The 15,825-nt window shown below is 33.6% G+C and overlaps 1 protein-coding gene across 6 annotated transcripts; it reads left to right on the top strand.

Annotated features, from left to right (window-relative positions):
* The first annotated feature begins 5,048 nt into the window (after positions 1-5,048).
* On the top strand, positions 5,049-13,063 carry LOC127127964 (uncharacterized). Of its 6 annotated transcripts, none has more exons than XR_007805573.1 (6): positions 5,050-5,434; positions 5,753-6,006; positions 6,770-6,859; positions 8,353-8,601; positions 8,701-8,800; positions 9,756-10,264. XR_007805573.1 is itself a non-coding variant. In XM_051057224.1 (4 exons), the coding sequence occupies exons 2-4, from the start codon at positions 5,796-5,798 to the stop codon at positions 8,382-8,384; spliced, it is 333 nt and encodes a 110-aa protein (XP_050913181.1). In that variant the 5' UTR covers positions 5,065-5,434; positions 5,753-5,795; the 3' UTR covers positions 8,385-8,851. The 6 variants fall into 6 exon arrangements, 1 of the variants encoding a protein (XP_050913181.1); XR_007805569.1 differs by having other exon boundaries at positions 5,054-5,434; positions 8,704-8,800; XR_007805571.1 differs by lacking the exon at positions 9,756-10,264 and adding an exon at positions 12,736-13,063 and having other exon boundaries at positions 5,049-5,434; positions 8,353-8,800.
* The last annotated feature ends 2,762 nt before the right edge of the window (positions 13,064-15,825 follow it).

Here is a 15,825-nt window from a genome sequence, read left to right as displayed (position 1 = left end):
GATTCATCGTCAAAACAACTCAAACACCTCCCTTACATTGGTAGGACTTCAGCCAACACAATAATCAAGAGAATTGAGCAAGAAACAAGGAGAATCGAAGAGATAAAGTTTTCTGCAAAGTACCTTCAATGGAGGTCTGAGCTTGTTAGATCTTGATCTGAACCGCACTTTGCTTCACTCCAATTGTTTGCAGAAGAGGAATGGAATGGCTTAGAATCAAAGGACTCCTGGAGAATTAAATTCCAAAATAGTGGAGATTCAAGCTCAAATTCAAAAGAATTTCTCAGGTTTATCCTTGGTATGAAAGGTTTTCTGTGGGGAATCAAAGCTTGCGCAGTGTGTGTGTTTATTATGTGCAATTGAGCTTCAATTTATAGAGAATTCAAGTGTTAATTGCACACTCCATTCAAGTTTCCAAAATTCACAAAGTGATGTTAGCAGCTGCATGGGTGTGCATAGGCCCATCAAATGATTGTTCAAAGGTCCATAATGAAGTTCAGATGCATTGGAAGTGGATTGGATTGCAAGGCCATTGCACATTGTTGTTTGAAGTTTGATCCATGACACATGATACCAGCCTGTTTAAGCCATGCGCAACCTATGCATTTCTCATCCAAAATGCATGAATTTTAGCTCTTTGGAAAGGTGAGATCAAGAGGAACAAGTTTGATGTTGAAAACGTTTTCATTAGGAGCTTGGAACTTGGAGATATTTGAGGTGGAAGTTTGGAAAAATTTGACATATTGAAAATTTTCTAAGTGTCAAGCCATATGTCTCAATATTCCACCTTGCTTAACTTTTTATGGGAACTTCAAATGAGAAACGTGTCTTCATAAAAGTTTTAGCTCTCTCAAAGACCTTCAAAATTGTCACCAATTTCATGTAATTTGGATTTGAAATGATAGATTTATGCATTTTTGAAGTTTGGTATAGGTCAAAATGGTCACCAAAATCACTTGATCAATGGTATAGGTCAAAAGTGATCTATAATGTAGCCTCATATCACATGTGCAAAGAATTCTAATTTGATCCCACTCCAAACATCAAAGTTGAATTATACCCATTGGATTTGATTGTTCAACTTGGAAATATTTCATATCATAAAAATTGAGTAAGTTATGGCCTTGGGAAGTTGACTTTCAAATTAGGGTTTAGACAAAATGACTTATAATGTTTCAACATAGAAAATGATTTTCTAAGCAAAACTAACTCCAGGTCTCAACATTAAAGTTGTTTATAACATCATTTATAGTATGTTTTCTCTTGGAATCCTTTTCATTTGGTGAAAATTGTAGGAGATAGGGTCTAGGGAGACCTAGTTTTGATCAGATGAATTCATCTGGCCAACCACCATCAACCAACTTGCTAAATTCCAATTCTCTTGACTTTATTGCCTCATGGTAGATCATATATTCATAAGATGATGAATTTTGTAGTGTACCTTGAGAAATTTGATCAATTGATAAGATAGCTTGTTGGAGAAGTTACTCAAGATACCTAGTCAAACTAGGGTTTCCAAGGCAAATCACCCTCAAACTCTTGAAGCAAACTTGATCAATATAACATGTAGAAGCAATTGGGACTCATATATGATTCTCATACCCACTCTTGAATCAATTCTTGATTGTGCTCTTTGTTCATGAGGGTCTCAAACCCTAGATGTGCTCAATGAGTCAAGGATATCATGTCCCTACCTACAAAAAGAGTTAGATAGATACAAAGACATATTTTTTGTATTTTGGTTAGTGAAATTATAAAATACAAGTATGATATAATCACAAAGTGCTTGGTGATCTCTCCCCAAAACAAACCCAATGAAGGAGGGGTAAAGAGGATACCAAGGCATGATCCCAATGCTAATGCTTATGATGGAATTGCATGAGGGATCTTAGGGTCAAAATTGGGGTCTTACAAAATGAATTTGATAAAAACATATCTGATAACTAACGAAGTCCAAAAGAACTGATCCAGAAATGAAGAAATCATATCTGACTCCAAACAGGAACTCTTCTGAAAGAACTACATACAGAAGTTGTCGTTGTACTTTACATTTGAAGACTCTGAAGACTTTACATCTGAAGACTCTGAAGATTTTACATCTGAAGACTCTGATGTCAATATCAGAAGACACCCTATCTGAAGATCAGCCAAGTTGACACTGAAGACTACTAAAAAACAACTATTTGAAGAATACAAGCTCTACTCAAAGACTCTAAATTCCGTTCACTCTAATTCACGCTCAACAAATCATCAGGCTCATCAAAATCTGAAACTTAATCAAGAAGTATTCTAAGTATGGTACAGATCTATATAAGGACAATATGGATTATACTTCAAGACTGTTATGGAACGGACAAGAAATTTCATGTCATTAAAGTCCCATAATTGGCAAGATATCTCCATTAATTATTTCTCTAATGGTATCATCTCCAAGCTCTATATAAAGGCCTTATCATCATCATACTAATATACGAAGCAATTACAAAAGAATTCAACATACACTTCAATCTATATACTCAATATCTTTTATTGTAAAATTCAGTAATCACGCATGAGTTAATGCTCATAGTGTCATCATTGATCACTATTCTTAATTGTGTTCATACTGCTTCTCTAGAAGCTCTAACAAACATTTGTATTTCTTTATAGTTATTGATTTTCCTCAAGTGACTTGTGAAGTATGTAGACTTGAGAGGGCTAAGAGATTGCTAAACTCTTAAACATTGTTGTAATCTTTTGAGATTATTGGATTAAGTCCTTGTTGAAGGAGAAATCACCTTGGCCGGGTGGTCTAGAGTAGCTTTGATTTCAAGCGAACCAGGATAAATTTCTTTTGTTGTTAACATTTACTTTCGTGTGTGTGGTGTTACAAAAGTTTTTTATTATTGTGAAAACAATTCAAATCCCCATTCTTGTTTTTCTCTACCTTCAATTAGTTTTCCCATTATTTCCCATATGAACAACCCCAAAGTCACCGGTCTCGTAAGTTGAAAAAAAATCACATCTCGAGCTTGCATGAGTACAAGCACCACTATCAACCATCCAATCAATCATCACATGATAGATTGACATTCTCTACACAACTATCACAAATAACAAAGAAATCATCCACAATAACAACATCTTAATTATTGTTACCTTCTTTTTTGTCATTGTTGTAGCGCTTCTTCTTGTTTTCCCTTTCCAAATTATGGAAATACCATTTTATGTGTCCCATTTCACCGTAATGATGACACTCAATATTAGAGAATCTATTAGAGAATCCTTGTGATTTACCACGTGATGTCCCATAATTACTTAAACCTCTACTTTAATGTATCCCCTTCGATTTAGTAACCAAAACCTCGGAATCTGAAGAAGAACCTTGTGACTTACGCCTCAACTCCTCATTCAACACACTACTTTTAGCCAAGTCCATTGAGATGATACCATGCAGAGTGGAGTTAGGCAAGGATGTCCTAAAAGTCTCCCAAGAATTAGGTAAAGTACCAAGAAACCACAAACCTTGAATTTTATCATCACAAGTAAGATTCATTGCCGACAATTGATTTAAAATCCATTGGAAAGTGTTTAAGTGACCAGTCATTGGTGAACCATTACTATACCTCAATAATATCAATTGCTTGAACAAGAGCAACTTATTATTCCCCTTCTTTCTTGCATACAACTCCTCAAGTTTGGTCCAAAGAGAGCGAGCATGAGTCACCGAGCTCAGATGATTCAAAACATTATCATCCATCCATTGACGAATGTAATCACAAACTTGTCTATGCAACAAAGCTTATTCTTCATCGTTCTTCCATCGAGTTTTTCACTAGAGAAAACTGACAAGTAAAAACCTTTAACATAAAGAAAATCTTTCATCTCCCCTTTCCAAACATTATAGTTGGATCCATTCAAACTCACCATCCTAGATATGTTAGTCTCCAACTTTACACAAATCAAACCACAACTCTAGATACCATTTGTTGGGAGAAAATCCATAATCCAACAAAATAATTCGATAACAAAATCTCTCCCAAATATCAAATGAAACTTAGAGACAATCGACAAAATACACCAAACAACACAACATAATTTTAGAGTGGAAAAACCTCCGTTAAATAGGAGTAAAAAACCATGGAACCAATAGGCCACTTAAATCTCCACTATAATCAAACAATGGGTACAATCAAGATTCCATCTAACTAGTGTTAGAGGCATACATCAACATACTCAAAACTTACAATCAATCTCGGAATACAACAAAAAACAAGAGATACAATCAAGCGAAACAACCACAAAAACTGTACCTCAGAAAACCATTCGACGGACGAGTCTAGAAAACTCGAAATCTGATTTCCATCGTTCAAAATGTACCTCTATTAATACTGAACTCTGTGACCAAAAATCAAGACGATCAGACTGTTGGATTGTGAGAAAACTCTGATCTTGTAGGCCCGATCTGTGCTGAAATAGAGCCGCAGGAATAATATTTTCTCTCTAGCTTTTTGTCTCTCACACAATGAATAATGACTTAATTCTCTTTGTTGAATAAATAACAAAGACTTACATACAAATTAGTTGCTATGATGAATAAATAACAAAGACTTACACACAAATTAGTTCCTAACCCACATTCATTTAAGTCAGTTCAAATAAGAGGATAGTCCAACACATCTTAAAACCACTCCCTTAGACTTCTACGTGCATGTATTTATCTAGAGTCAGTGATAAATTCAATGTATTTGGATGAATGAAGGACAAAACTCTAGGAAGTAGAAAAGACTAAAAAAATACCAGCTAAAGAATTTAGTAAATCATCAAAATATAATGAATTTAGCTTACATATTAGTCATGTTCTTCGTATCACCGCAAATACGTTACCTCACCCATACGGCAAGCAAAACAACTTTGCACTTCACTTATGAACCTCATTTGCACATGTGAATCTCTGTTGTCCCACATGTCACACCACTCATTCTTGAATTCCCACATTCTGATATTTTTGGCATAAGCGTGTTATCCTACTTAAATATGATTATTAACATGTAAAAAATAATTAGGAGTTTACATTTATTCTATCACTAAGAAATTTCGTCCTCAAATTTTATCTAATATGAACATATTACTCATGCATATTACCATTTGTAATCTTCATCAATGAAATTTTCTTTCCTTGTATAGTTTGTTGAGCTTTCAATACTCAATTTGTATAGGCAACATTTCAAACTTAATCATCAAAGTAAATCATATGTGAAGTTCATTAACATACTATCAAAGTTGAAACACATAAAAGACATTGTGACAATTAAAAAGTTGAGTATACAACACTACTTGGTACTCCTTATTACTCTATTATTCTTATTTGATCACTTTGCAAAGTTTAAGTTCTTATTTTTCTTTTAACCTAAGCAAAATATGCCGCAGCCTCTGTAACTCGACAAAGCCACAGGTCCGTTTTTTTTTAATTTAATTCCATCTACTGTGATTCTTCATGCTTCTCTATCCATATCTTTTTCCCAATGAACTTCACTTCACCCGACGCAAAACTCCGCAACAGCGATGCACGCTGCACCTAACATCACTGTAGCGGCATCCCGTTCCCCTCTTTCCGCCACAACCGCGCCGCAATTGGCTGCGGTTAACTTTTTTTATAAATCTTGGTATCAGACCTTGCTCACGTGCACGAACACAAACATATTACTGTTGAGAATTTAGTAATTTTTTGAGTGTTTATTTGTTTAATGATAATACTGTAATGTTATTTCAGTTTCAGGTTCAGACTAGCTATGTTATGCAGTGCAGACTGAAAAATGGAGGCATTAGTAGCTTGTTATGGTGATGGATCTTCTGATTCAGATTCAGACTCTGAATCTTCACCTTCAAATCCATCTTTAGCTTACTCAGAAGGACAAGCGCTGTTGCCAACCCGATCAACAGACGTTCGGGAACCGTTTTCTGAAGTATGTGTCCAACCCTTGCCACCACCTCCAATTGCACTCCTTAATCCTCCAAATTTTCTCGGTATGGTTAGTTTTAAGTTGATTTTATTACATGTTACATTAAGGAGAAAAGAGAATTAAAATATGTTTCTTGTTGATAGGTTTATAGATTATTAATTAGAAAATAATAGTGTACTTGACAATCCATAGTTGTGTAGGGCTGTATGAGGTTTAGGGTTTGTGGTTCGTTGAGAGCTCACCCACGTAAAGGTAGTGAAGAGCTACTATGTGTGTTTTATGTGTGTTTCTGAGAAAATTTTGTTATCCTCCTTCCCCTTTTGGAAGCGGGGTATACATAGGAGACTCCTTGGGCTTGAGCGGTTTCCCCCTCTTTCGGTCAAAAATGCCGGAGTGGGAAGACTGGATTCTTCATGTAGTTGTGGAGGTGTTTTTTCCCCTTCACTTGACTGATTTTGCGTATGCCACGTACCCCATTAGTTGAATCAGGAGAGAAATGTGGTTCCGTTTGGAGGGCCAGGCCCAGGCCCATGCCCTATAGGGGAACTTGTCATGCTGTTTGGGCAACTTGTGACCCAATGCTGGGTGCTCGCCTAGTATTGATGTAACTGATTTGGCTTGTATCCTTTTGGGCTATTCCTTCTAGGTCTAGTAAAATCATCACAGTCCAAATAATATTTCTCATTTTGCACTCACCTCGTGATTTTTAGAATTTATAAACTTTTCATTCTTATATTTGATGTTTTTTGCATTAGCTCTTATTTATGTGGTAGTTGCATATGATTAGTGCCTCTTGATGATGAATATTCATTTTTGTGATGGTGAAGGGCCTCAAGATATGCAGATACATCAGACAAATAAAGTTAGGAGCTTCCCTCATGTTGATGGTAACTATGCCTTACATGTATATATACCAAGTAAGTTAACATTATCTTAGTCTTTGAAAACACTTTTCTGTTCTTTCATACAGTGGTTGATTTAATTTATCATGCATTTTTGTCTATGCATTGCATATAATCATGGCATGCATTAAGATTTACCTGAGTATTGGAAGACCTGTATGTATGCATTTAACTTAGTCACAAAATTACCCATTAGGTTTGTCTTAAATATATGGTCCGACATGATTTAATTATCAACCGCTGTTTCTTTCTTGGTGACATGAATGTTTATTTTCATTTATAAGTAGGTTCGGGTGATCTCAAGTTGGCCTGCAATTGTTCTTTGGAATTTTAAATTCCTGTTAAGATATTTATTGCATGTTTTAGTTCACATTTGTGAGGTAAATGTGGGTTTTTAATCACAAACTTGATTTTAATCCTTTTTGGTTATGTTTGGATGTTCCCAAGTCAAATTAATTTTACCTTTAGACCTTGGTGTTACTAGAATTGATAAAAAGTAACTTTTGTGTTAGGTTGAAACGTCAAGTAGTTTTGCATCAAATCTGTTTTTAGAGTACAAACATTCAAGTACAAATCACTTCACATCAACCTCAACTTTAACAAAATCAATTTGGATAGTTAAGTTCATTCAAACATATATTTGAAAAACAGACGCCCAAACACAGACATATTTGAGAAACTGGAGTTAGTTAGTTGGTGTTAGTGAGACAAATTCCTAGAGATGGCTGGGGCATCAAATCATTTCAAGTAATAATATGGTGGTAAGGGTTTTGTCCCCAAGTATTCTATTTCAATTCAAGCACCGCTTCTCAATGTCAATAACATTTGAATGTCCCTTGTATTAAATGAAAGTTCTTGAATTTAGGCAAAAGAACAAACAAAATGTACTTGCATAACTTATCTTAGAATTTGAGTTTCGGCCTAACTTATTCCTAAAAGCATGCTCAAGGGATTATGAATGCCCAAACCTCATGAGGACTACTTAGCATATACTTATAGTCCGTGTGGGATGTCAACACACCCATAGGATTGAATATTTCGAAGATGGATAAATACTTGTTGCTGTCAATACTTATAATGATCTGAGAAATACATAATTTCCACCCCTATAGCATTTTATATCACCTTTATCAAAGTGCTTCAGCTTAAGAACAAAGGAGTTGAGTACCTAATTACTTGTTGCTGTCAATACTTATAATGATCCAGAAATACATAATTTGATACTCTTAAATTTAAAGATACACCTTGTTGAGATTTTCATGCAATGAATTTGTTGATGTTCAATGGGATATTCTCGAAGTTAATTGATTCGAAAGGTTTTGTCTCTCCAAAAGTTTAGGTCATGTTTAGCCACATCTTGCAAGACTATTTAACTTTTGATGTCATACTTGTACATCCATGTTTCTTCATATCACTTGACTCGAATAATTCTATAAAATATGTTCAAAAGTGTTCAAGCTTTAAGGTGCAGTGACTTTAAGACTCAAACTGCAATTGTTTTGTTTCAGTTAATATTTCATCTCCATCGAAAAAGAACTAGTTGCTTTCTTGAAGAAAATCTCATCTCAGGAACCAAGTCTTCATGTTGTTGATGTTGATGTCCCACTTAACATTCTCTGCAGAAATGATGAGAAACTCGAACAAGTTGCATTAGGACGAGAGTTTCACATAAGTTTGGGAAGAACTGTTCCATTACGAGTACATCAAATTGACTCAGTGGTCTCAATGCTAAGAAACAAACTTCAAACTCAACAACAGTCAATTTTTATTCTTATTTTGTTCAGTTATGAAAAATGGAACAAAATATTTTTATCAACCTCTTACCTGATTGTTGCCTTTAACTTGCCATTTTGAAGCAGTTATTGGATTGACTTTAACAACTGGGAGGTTTTTGTTAACGATGATTGAACACGCACCTTCCTTTCAGTAGAAGTTGTTCATGGTGGACTTGTAGAGGTATGCATCATAGTATTTTCTCTTCCAATTTTTATCCCTCTATTTACTACATATGATGTTTGTTTTTCTTTTCAATTGAGATCAGATCCGGAAGTTTGCAACTTAATTATAGATGTATAAATAATTTAAACTTCCAACTTAATTATAAAGTTATAATATATCAAATTTGAAGGGAGATTGTGATAAACGCTGCAAATAAACTAATAAAAAAAACATTTTTAAATATAGATCTTTACAAATGATCATCAGTTATGAGTTAGAGATCATATGATTACTTGGAATGTAAAATATCTTATTATCGAAACATATTGATTGATCAAGAACGCGCAAAAAACTACACTCCTCTACTTAAACCAACAAACGAAGTTTGCAACTAGATTTTGCTACCTTTAGTGCTAGTGGTGTACGAACAAAAGTTTTAGATATAACACAAATTTTGAATCTTAAAATCTTAGTACGGCTGGGTTTTGAGAATAAGGAAATAAGTGACTATCACTTTAATATAAAGACTTATATGCATAGTAGCTTTATGTTTTTCTAATTATAAGAGTATAAAGAATAATTTCTTACAATGAAACACATCACTGCTATTCAATTGACGAGAGTTTCATGTGAAATGATATAACTTGTTTTGTGCTAATGATTACATATATAAACTTTTGCCCTTATATTTTTATTCAACACAAAACATATTTTGTGTCACCCATGTATAGTTCGATTATACTATTTGACACCATAATATACTTATAAAAACAAACAAACTGAATATTTCATATTGACTCATTGCAACATGATCATGCATTTACAATCATAGTCGACCAATGGTCTTGTAGATATCGGTCTTGTAGATATCACTCTTGCATATGTAGAAGACAAATCTATTCTAGGTCACTCATGTCACGCCCCATGACTCTTGAGTATCCAATTTATCGACTTTATAATTGTCTTATTACAGACAATGTTTGACGACACTAAAGTGTTCAACACCGACCATGGTGGTTTGGGGTCAAAGAGTGACATACACAACTATCAATATGACAATAACGTGTGACACTTACATTACATACTTCAGGGAAACACAACGCATGTTTCAGACACCTATAAAATGCATTTTCTTCCCCTTTTTAAGTATGAACTTGAATGTGGTGAAATTTCAGTGAGAGAAACTTAGAGAGACAGAATGAATTCTTAGGATTCATTATCCTAAAAATTGAAGACCTTTGGGATATCTAAAGGAATTGAGAAACAATTTACCTTGGGTTTATCTGGTTCATATAATGAGAGTTGGAGAGATTGAAAAATACTTGGGTAGAAAATATGATTGAAGACTATTTTCTTTTAACTCATCTTGTAATCTCTTGTATTAACTTTTTAAGTATAGAGGATAAGAGAGTTATGCCCTCCCCCTGAGTAGATCGATTTGATCAAACTGAATAAATAAATTATGTCTTTTTTCATCGTTTATTCTTCATCTTGTGTTTTTTCCCCCACTGTTTCGTGTATCAGTAGGTCCTTGTGCGAAAGAACTCATTATATCAATTTATTCACAACAAGTGACGCCCACAGTGGGACAAATGAATTTAGTTTACAAGTGAAACACCATGAGTTCTAAATGAGATTTCAAGAAGTTTTACGGAAATAACACTTTTGGGTTATGAAAATTGAATATACAAGCAATCTTAATTCAAAAAAATATGCAAAACATTGAAGTGAGATACATCCATGCTTACAATCCTAACACATGAAGAGAAGACCAAAATGGTAAATAATGTCAGAAGTGTCATTATCTCGTGTCTTAAGGATAAAGTTCCTAAGGAAGTCGCGAGAGATAAGACCACAACTAAAATGTGGGTCAAGCTTGAATCATTTTATATGATAAAGTCATTGACTCACATATTGTGTTTGAAGTAACAACTATATTATTTATGTATGGTGGAGAATAATTCCATTGTGGAGCAATTCGCAGAATTTTGCTAAATCGTTGATGACTTGCAAAATATTATGGCGGAGATTGATGATATGTATACGTATCTACTATTGTTAAGCTCATTAAACAAAATCCTTTGAGCATTTCAAGGATACCCCTTTTCATAGAAAGGAAGTTACTATCACATTGGATGAAGTCCAAACGTCTCTGGGTCCAAGGAGCTTTCAATGATAAAATATTTAAAGGTTAGCTCAAAGGCTTGAGTGTGTCAAGAGAAATGAGTGATAGTAGAGGAAACCAAAATGGTAAAATCCAATTCAGAGTAAAAAACCTATATTTTTGATAACTCGAAGTTTAAATGCTTCACTTGTCACAAAACCAACCACTTCAAGAAGGATTGTCTCGAGAGAAGCAGTGATGATTCTATTTAAATTATAGTTTCCTCAAATGAGGATGGTTATTAGTGTGATGAAGTGTTAATGGTGACATGATTGGAGATAGAAAGTAGTTGGGTCATAGACTCAAGATGCTCTTATCACATGTGTCAAATGAGAGAATACTTTGAAATTTTAGAGGCAAAAGAAAATGGAGTTGATTAACTCGGTAATACTGAAGCCTAAAAATATCGGGGTATTAGTACGATTAAACTTAAAATATTCGATAACTGTCAGTTCCTTCTACGCAATGTGAGGTATGTTCTCAAACTCTTGTAAAATTTATTATCCATAAGCATTTTCGACGATTTATGCTATTGCATTGAATGTGGGGTAAAACTTTTCATGGTTCATTAATCATGACTAAAAAGGGTCTAAAATGTGTGGGTAATATATTTTAGATGGTTTCACTATTATTAGTCAAACATCATTAGCTAGTTATGAATTTCATGAAAAAACCAAGTTATAACATTTGAAATTAAGGCTCGTCAGTGAAAAAAGTTTGGTTGAGCTAGTTAAACAAGATTTGCTAGAAATTGAGAAATTGAATATACTATAATTTGATGATCATTGTATACTACGAAAATAACACAAGGTGAAGTTTGAGAATGGTTTTCATAATTTTAGTAGATCATTTGAGTATGTTCACTATGATTTATGATGTCTGACAATGGTGGCAACTCACCGGGTGACCTATATTTTCTCACTATTATTGATGCTTTCTCTAGAAGAATATGAGTTTACATATTGAATAAAAGTGACACTTTTGAAAAATTCAAAGAATATCGTACTCTTATATGAAATCACTTAGGATCTAAGTTGAAAGTATTGATACTGACAATGACCTAGAGTTTGTTTTAGGAAAATTTAATGGGTTTTGCAAGAAATAATGTATCAAGAGGCATAAAATTGTTTCTGCCACACCTCAACAAAACAATCTAGTTAAACATATGGATATGACCATTTTGAAGAAGGCAAGGTGCATATTGTTGCGAGTTGAGTTACTAAAAATTTACTAGGGTGAAGTTGTTGCTACATCAACTTACTTGATCAACATATGTCCATCCATGAGAATAAACTTCAAGACACGTTTAAAGTGAGAAACTGATATATTACTCTAATTTAAAGGTCTTCAAAGCTTTGAAGTATGTGCATATTAAGTAGGACAAGCTTGATGCTAGGGTCATGGTGTGTCTCTTCGTTTGTTATATAAAAGTTATGAATGGTTACAAGTTGTGGAAAGTGGAACTTGGAGGATCAAAATTTATCTTAAGTAGAGATATTACTTTTAATGAGACCCGTATGAGGATGAAGTGCAAATACCTTTAAGTGAAATAATAAAAAACTATGATGGATAAGATCTAGTTTGAGGTTAAGGTTCCTACTAGTGAGATTGAAAATGAGACTCGAGTATATTAAATAAATCTTTGTACGAGTTAAATTAAATCTCAAGGAAGTGACATCGTTGGTTTAATGAATTTCTTCTTCAACATGATTATATGAGAAGAAATTTTAGAAATTTTGTATACATATTGAAAAGGAATAAAAAAGTCACTCTCTACCTTATTTTGTAGGTTGATAATATATTGATGAAAAACTCTAGCAAGGAAGACAATACTAAGTTTAAGAAGATTTTTAATGAATAATTTGAAATGAAAGATCTTAGTGAAGTTAAGATGGTTGTATGAATGAGTATCATGAGAAACTGCAAGATGAGTGAATTATTCTTATCTCGATCTGGTTAATTGATGAAACTAGTGTAGCAATTTAGAATGTAAGATGTTAAAACCTTTAAGAGTCCTTTAGGTTATCATATGAAGCTTTTGATAATGTAATATCCTCAAAACGACAAAAAAAAGATGATTTTGAGTAATATGTATATAGGTATTGTTGAACGCATAATGTATGGTATGGTTTGTAGTAGACCAAAATTAGTCTACCATTTAGCATAGTAAAGTTGGTTTATGACGATTAACAGTTAATTTCATCGAGAAGCTTTTAAATGGATGTTAAGTATTAAATAATTTGTTAAAGTGTTGTTTAAAGTACACAAAGACAACTCAAGAGGAAGATATTTTTGAGGGTTTTATAGATGTATACTATCTAAGTAACATTGACGCTAGAAAATTTCTATCGTGTTTTGTGTTTATGTTGTTTGGAAAAACTATAAACTAGAAGGAAAATTAATAATCAATGGCCACACTATCTACTACTCAAAATTAAATATTTTCCCTTGTTGAAGGGGTCAATAAAGTCATATGGTTGAGAGGCATGATTACGGAGTTATGGATCAGTCAAGAATGTGTAAATATACACTATGAAGGTCAAATTTCTATTCACTTGGAAAATTATCAAATGTATCACGTATGGACAAAACACATTGACATTCACGTGCACTTCATAAGAGACTGTAGCGGGGTATTCGTTACCATTAGAGATATTTATCCAAAGGAATGGTTAGAAAGCGAACAAAAACCTAAAAGTTTTAACAAAAACTAGTAAAAGAGAAACGGAGATCTGGGTAAGGGGGTTGGTTATGTAATGGGAAGGTGTTAGGCACCCAAAACATCCTAGGTACTCCTAGGGAGCCCTTTTCATACTTGTTGCAAGGTTGTTGTCTTGTGAAAAATTTGTTTGTGCAAACATGATCGAAGAGATGAGAGGAGAATGTACAAGTTATTTACATTTTGGTGTTTGGATGGATAAACCCATTGCCTACGTACCATCTTACAAAAATATTAGGATCAAAACCTCGTAGTTCGGGGTAAAAATTTCAAAATGAGTTGGTGAATTGATTGGTCCAAAAGCCTTTAGGTCTTTTGTTATCAACGAGAGAAAACTCAACCAAACCACAAATCCACCATGTGAGGATAGCTTCAACATGCTAGTGAGGGGTTAACCCTATAATAAGCATGAAAGACTCATTGTCCATCACTAAGGATATAGGTGAGTATTACATCTACCTCAAGGATAACTCAAACCTAATAGCTAAAGGTTATGAAAAAGTTTGATTAAGGGAGTGGCCATTGAAACCACAAAAAAAATTTTAAATGGGTTATATTTACCAATTTCAAGTATATACAAAAGTGGTCAGAGTTTACTTAAAGGTTCAATTCAAAATAAGTGTTATGAAAAGAAAGTTTGAAAATCAAAAGCATAAGGCTTAGGTTTCTAATGTTTGAAAACAATAGTTAAATGTTTGCACAAAAAGTTTTGGCTTAGGTTAGATTGGAGAGAGGAAGAAGAAGGGATAAGTCCTAAAGAAAACAAAAAGATGAGGGATAAGAAATGAAACCACACTAGGAGTTCCTCTCTTGAGATCATATTGATGATCCAAGTAGCTCCCATCCTTTGGAATAAGCAAGCACAAAGCATAAGCAATCAAACAAGTCTCATAAGAGATCCTCAATATATCTTGTATCTTCCACTTGGATGAACATGGCAATGGTCCTCCAATTAAGCTCAAATGGAAACTCCTAGCACAAAAGCACACACATAAAAAGTTCCATGAAGTAAAACAAGAATGGACAAGAGTGAGTTTAGAGATTTGGTCCTTCTAATCAATCTTCATCATTAAGGTCCATTTACTCCAATTTTGCATAAGGAAAGTCCTAGAATCTAAGTCCAATTCTCCATTTCTTTGCATAGGGAAAGTCCTAGAAACTAAGTCCATTTCTTTGCATTTGGTCCACAACAATCAAAACAAAAAAACACAAGCACAATAATATATACACAATTATGTGCTCAACTGAGCAAAAGGCAAATGACATTAACATAAACATGTGCTCAAGTGAGCAAAGAGAAAATCAAATGGATAATATGTGCAAGAATAGTAAATGGCATAAAGTAAATTGCATAAAATAAATGTTAATAGTCAATAGTTAGTGTTAGTAGTTAGTGTGCCATAAGGCAACTTTAGCGCTATGTTAAGCAATCGTAATTGGACTTATGTAGAAGTCACAACTATCTGAGGTCGGTCAGTAATAATGTAGGCAACAAACACAAGTTAGGAGTCTTGATTAGTGAACCAAGTCCCAACAACTTGCCATGCCAAAAATAAGAAGAGAAATGATCTTGTATTGGTTTAAGCCTTTTGCATGATTTAAAAGACAACCTATCCTTAATGCAAAGCCATTCACTTGATCAATTGATCAAGATGAATTAGATTTGAATCAAGGAAGGTTAAATCTCCCTAATCAATGCTAACTTATCAACCTTCAACTCATTGATCAAAAGAAAAGAAGTAGAAGGAGAAGGAGAAGATGGATAAGAGAAATGAAAATGACAAAATTAAAGTGCATTAAATTGAATACAATGTACCAATCCTCATATGTTGACCAATAACATTGAAAGTCAAGGTCAAACAATCAAAAACAAAAGTGAAATGAAGATTGGATGTCAAGAAATGAATAAACTATTTTTTGGCATTTTTTAATATTTAAAATAAACTTGAATTAAAATAAATGGAAAGGTCAAACTTCAAAACTACTTCAAATCAACCTTGAAAGGTCCAAGTAATTTATCCTAAGTTCAACAAGGTCAAACAAAGTTTGACAAAAAATTTCAGCATTTTTAAAAGTCAGAAACTATTTTTAATCAATTAAAAATGAATAAAAATGACCTAATTGAATTAAAATCTCAAATAAATCTCAAATTAATTCAAA

The sequence above is a fragment of the Lathyrus oleraceus genome, chromosome 3 (assembly GCF_024323335.1).
Source record: "Lathyrus oleraceus cultivar Zhongwan6 chromosome 3, CAAS_Psat_ZW6_1.0, whole genome shotgun sequence".
Lineage (NCBI taxonomy): Eukaryota > Viridiplantae > Streptophyta > Magnoliopsida > Fabales > Fabaceae > Lathyrus > Lathyrus oleraceus.
The sequence above is the reverse complement of the archived record's forward strand: the minus strand, read 5'-3'. Positions and strand labels throughout refer to the sequence as shown.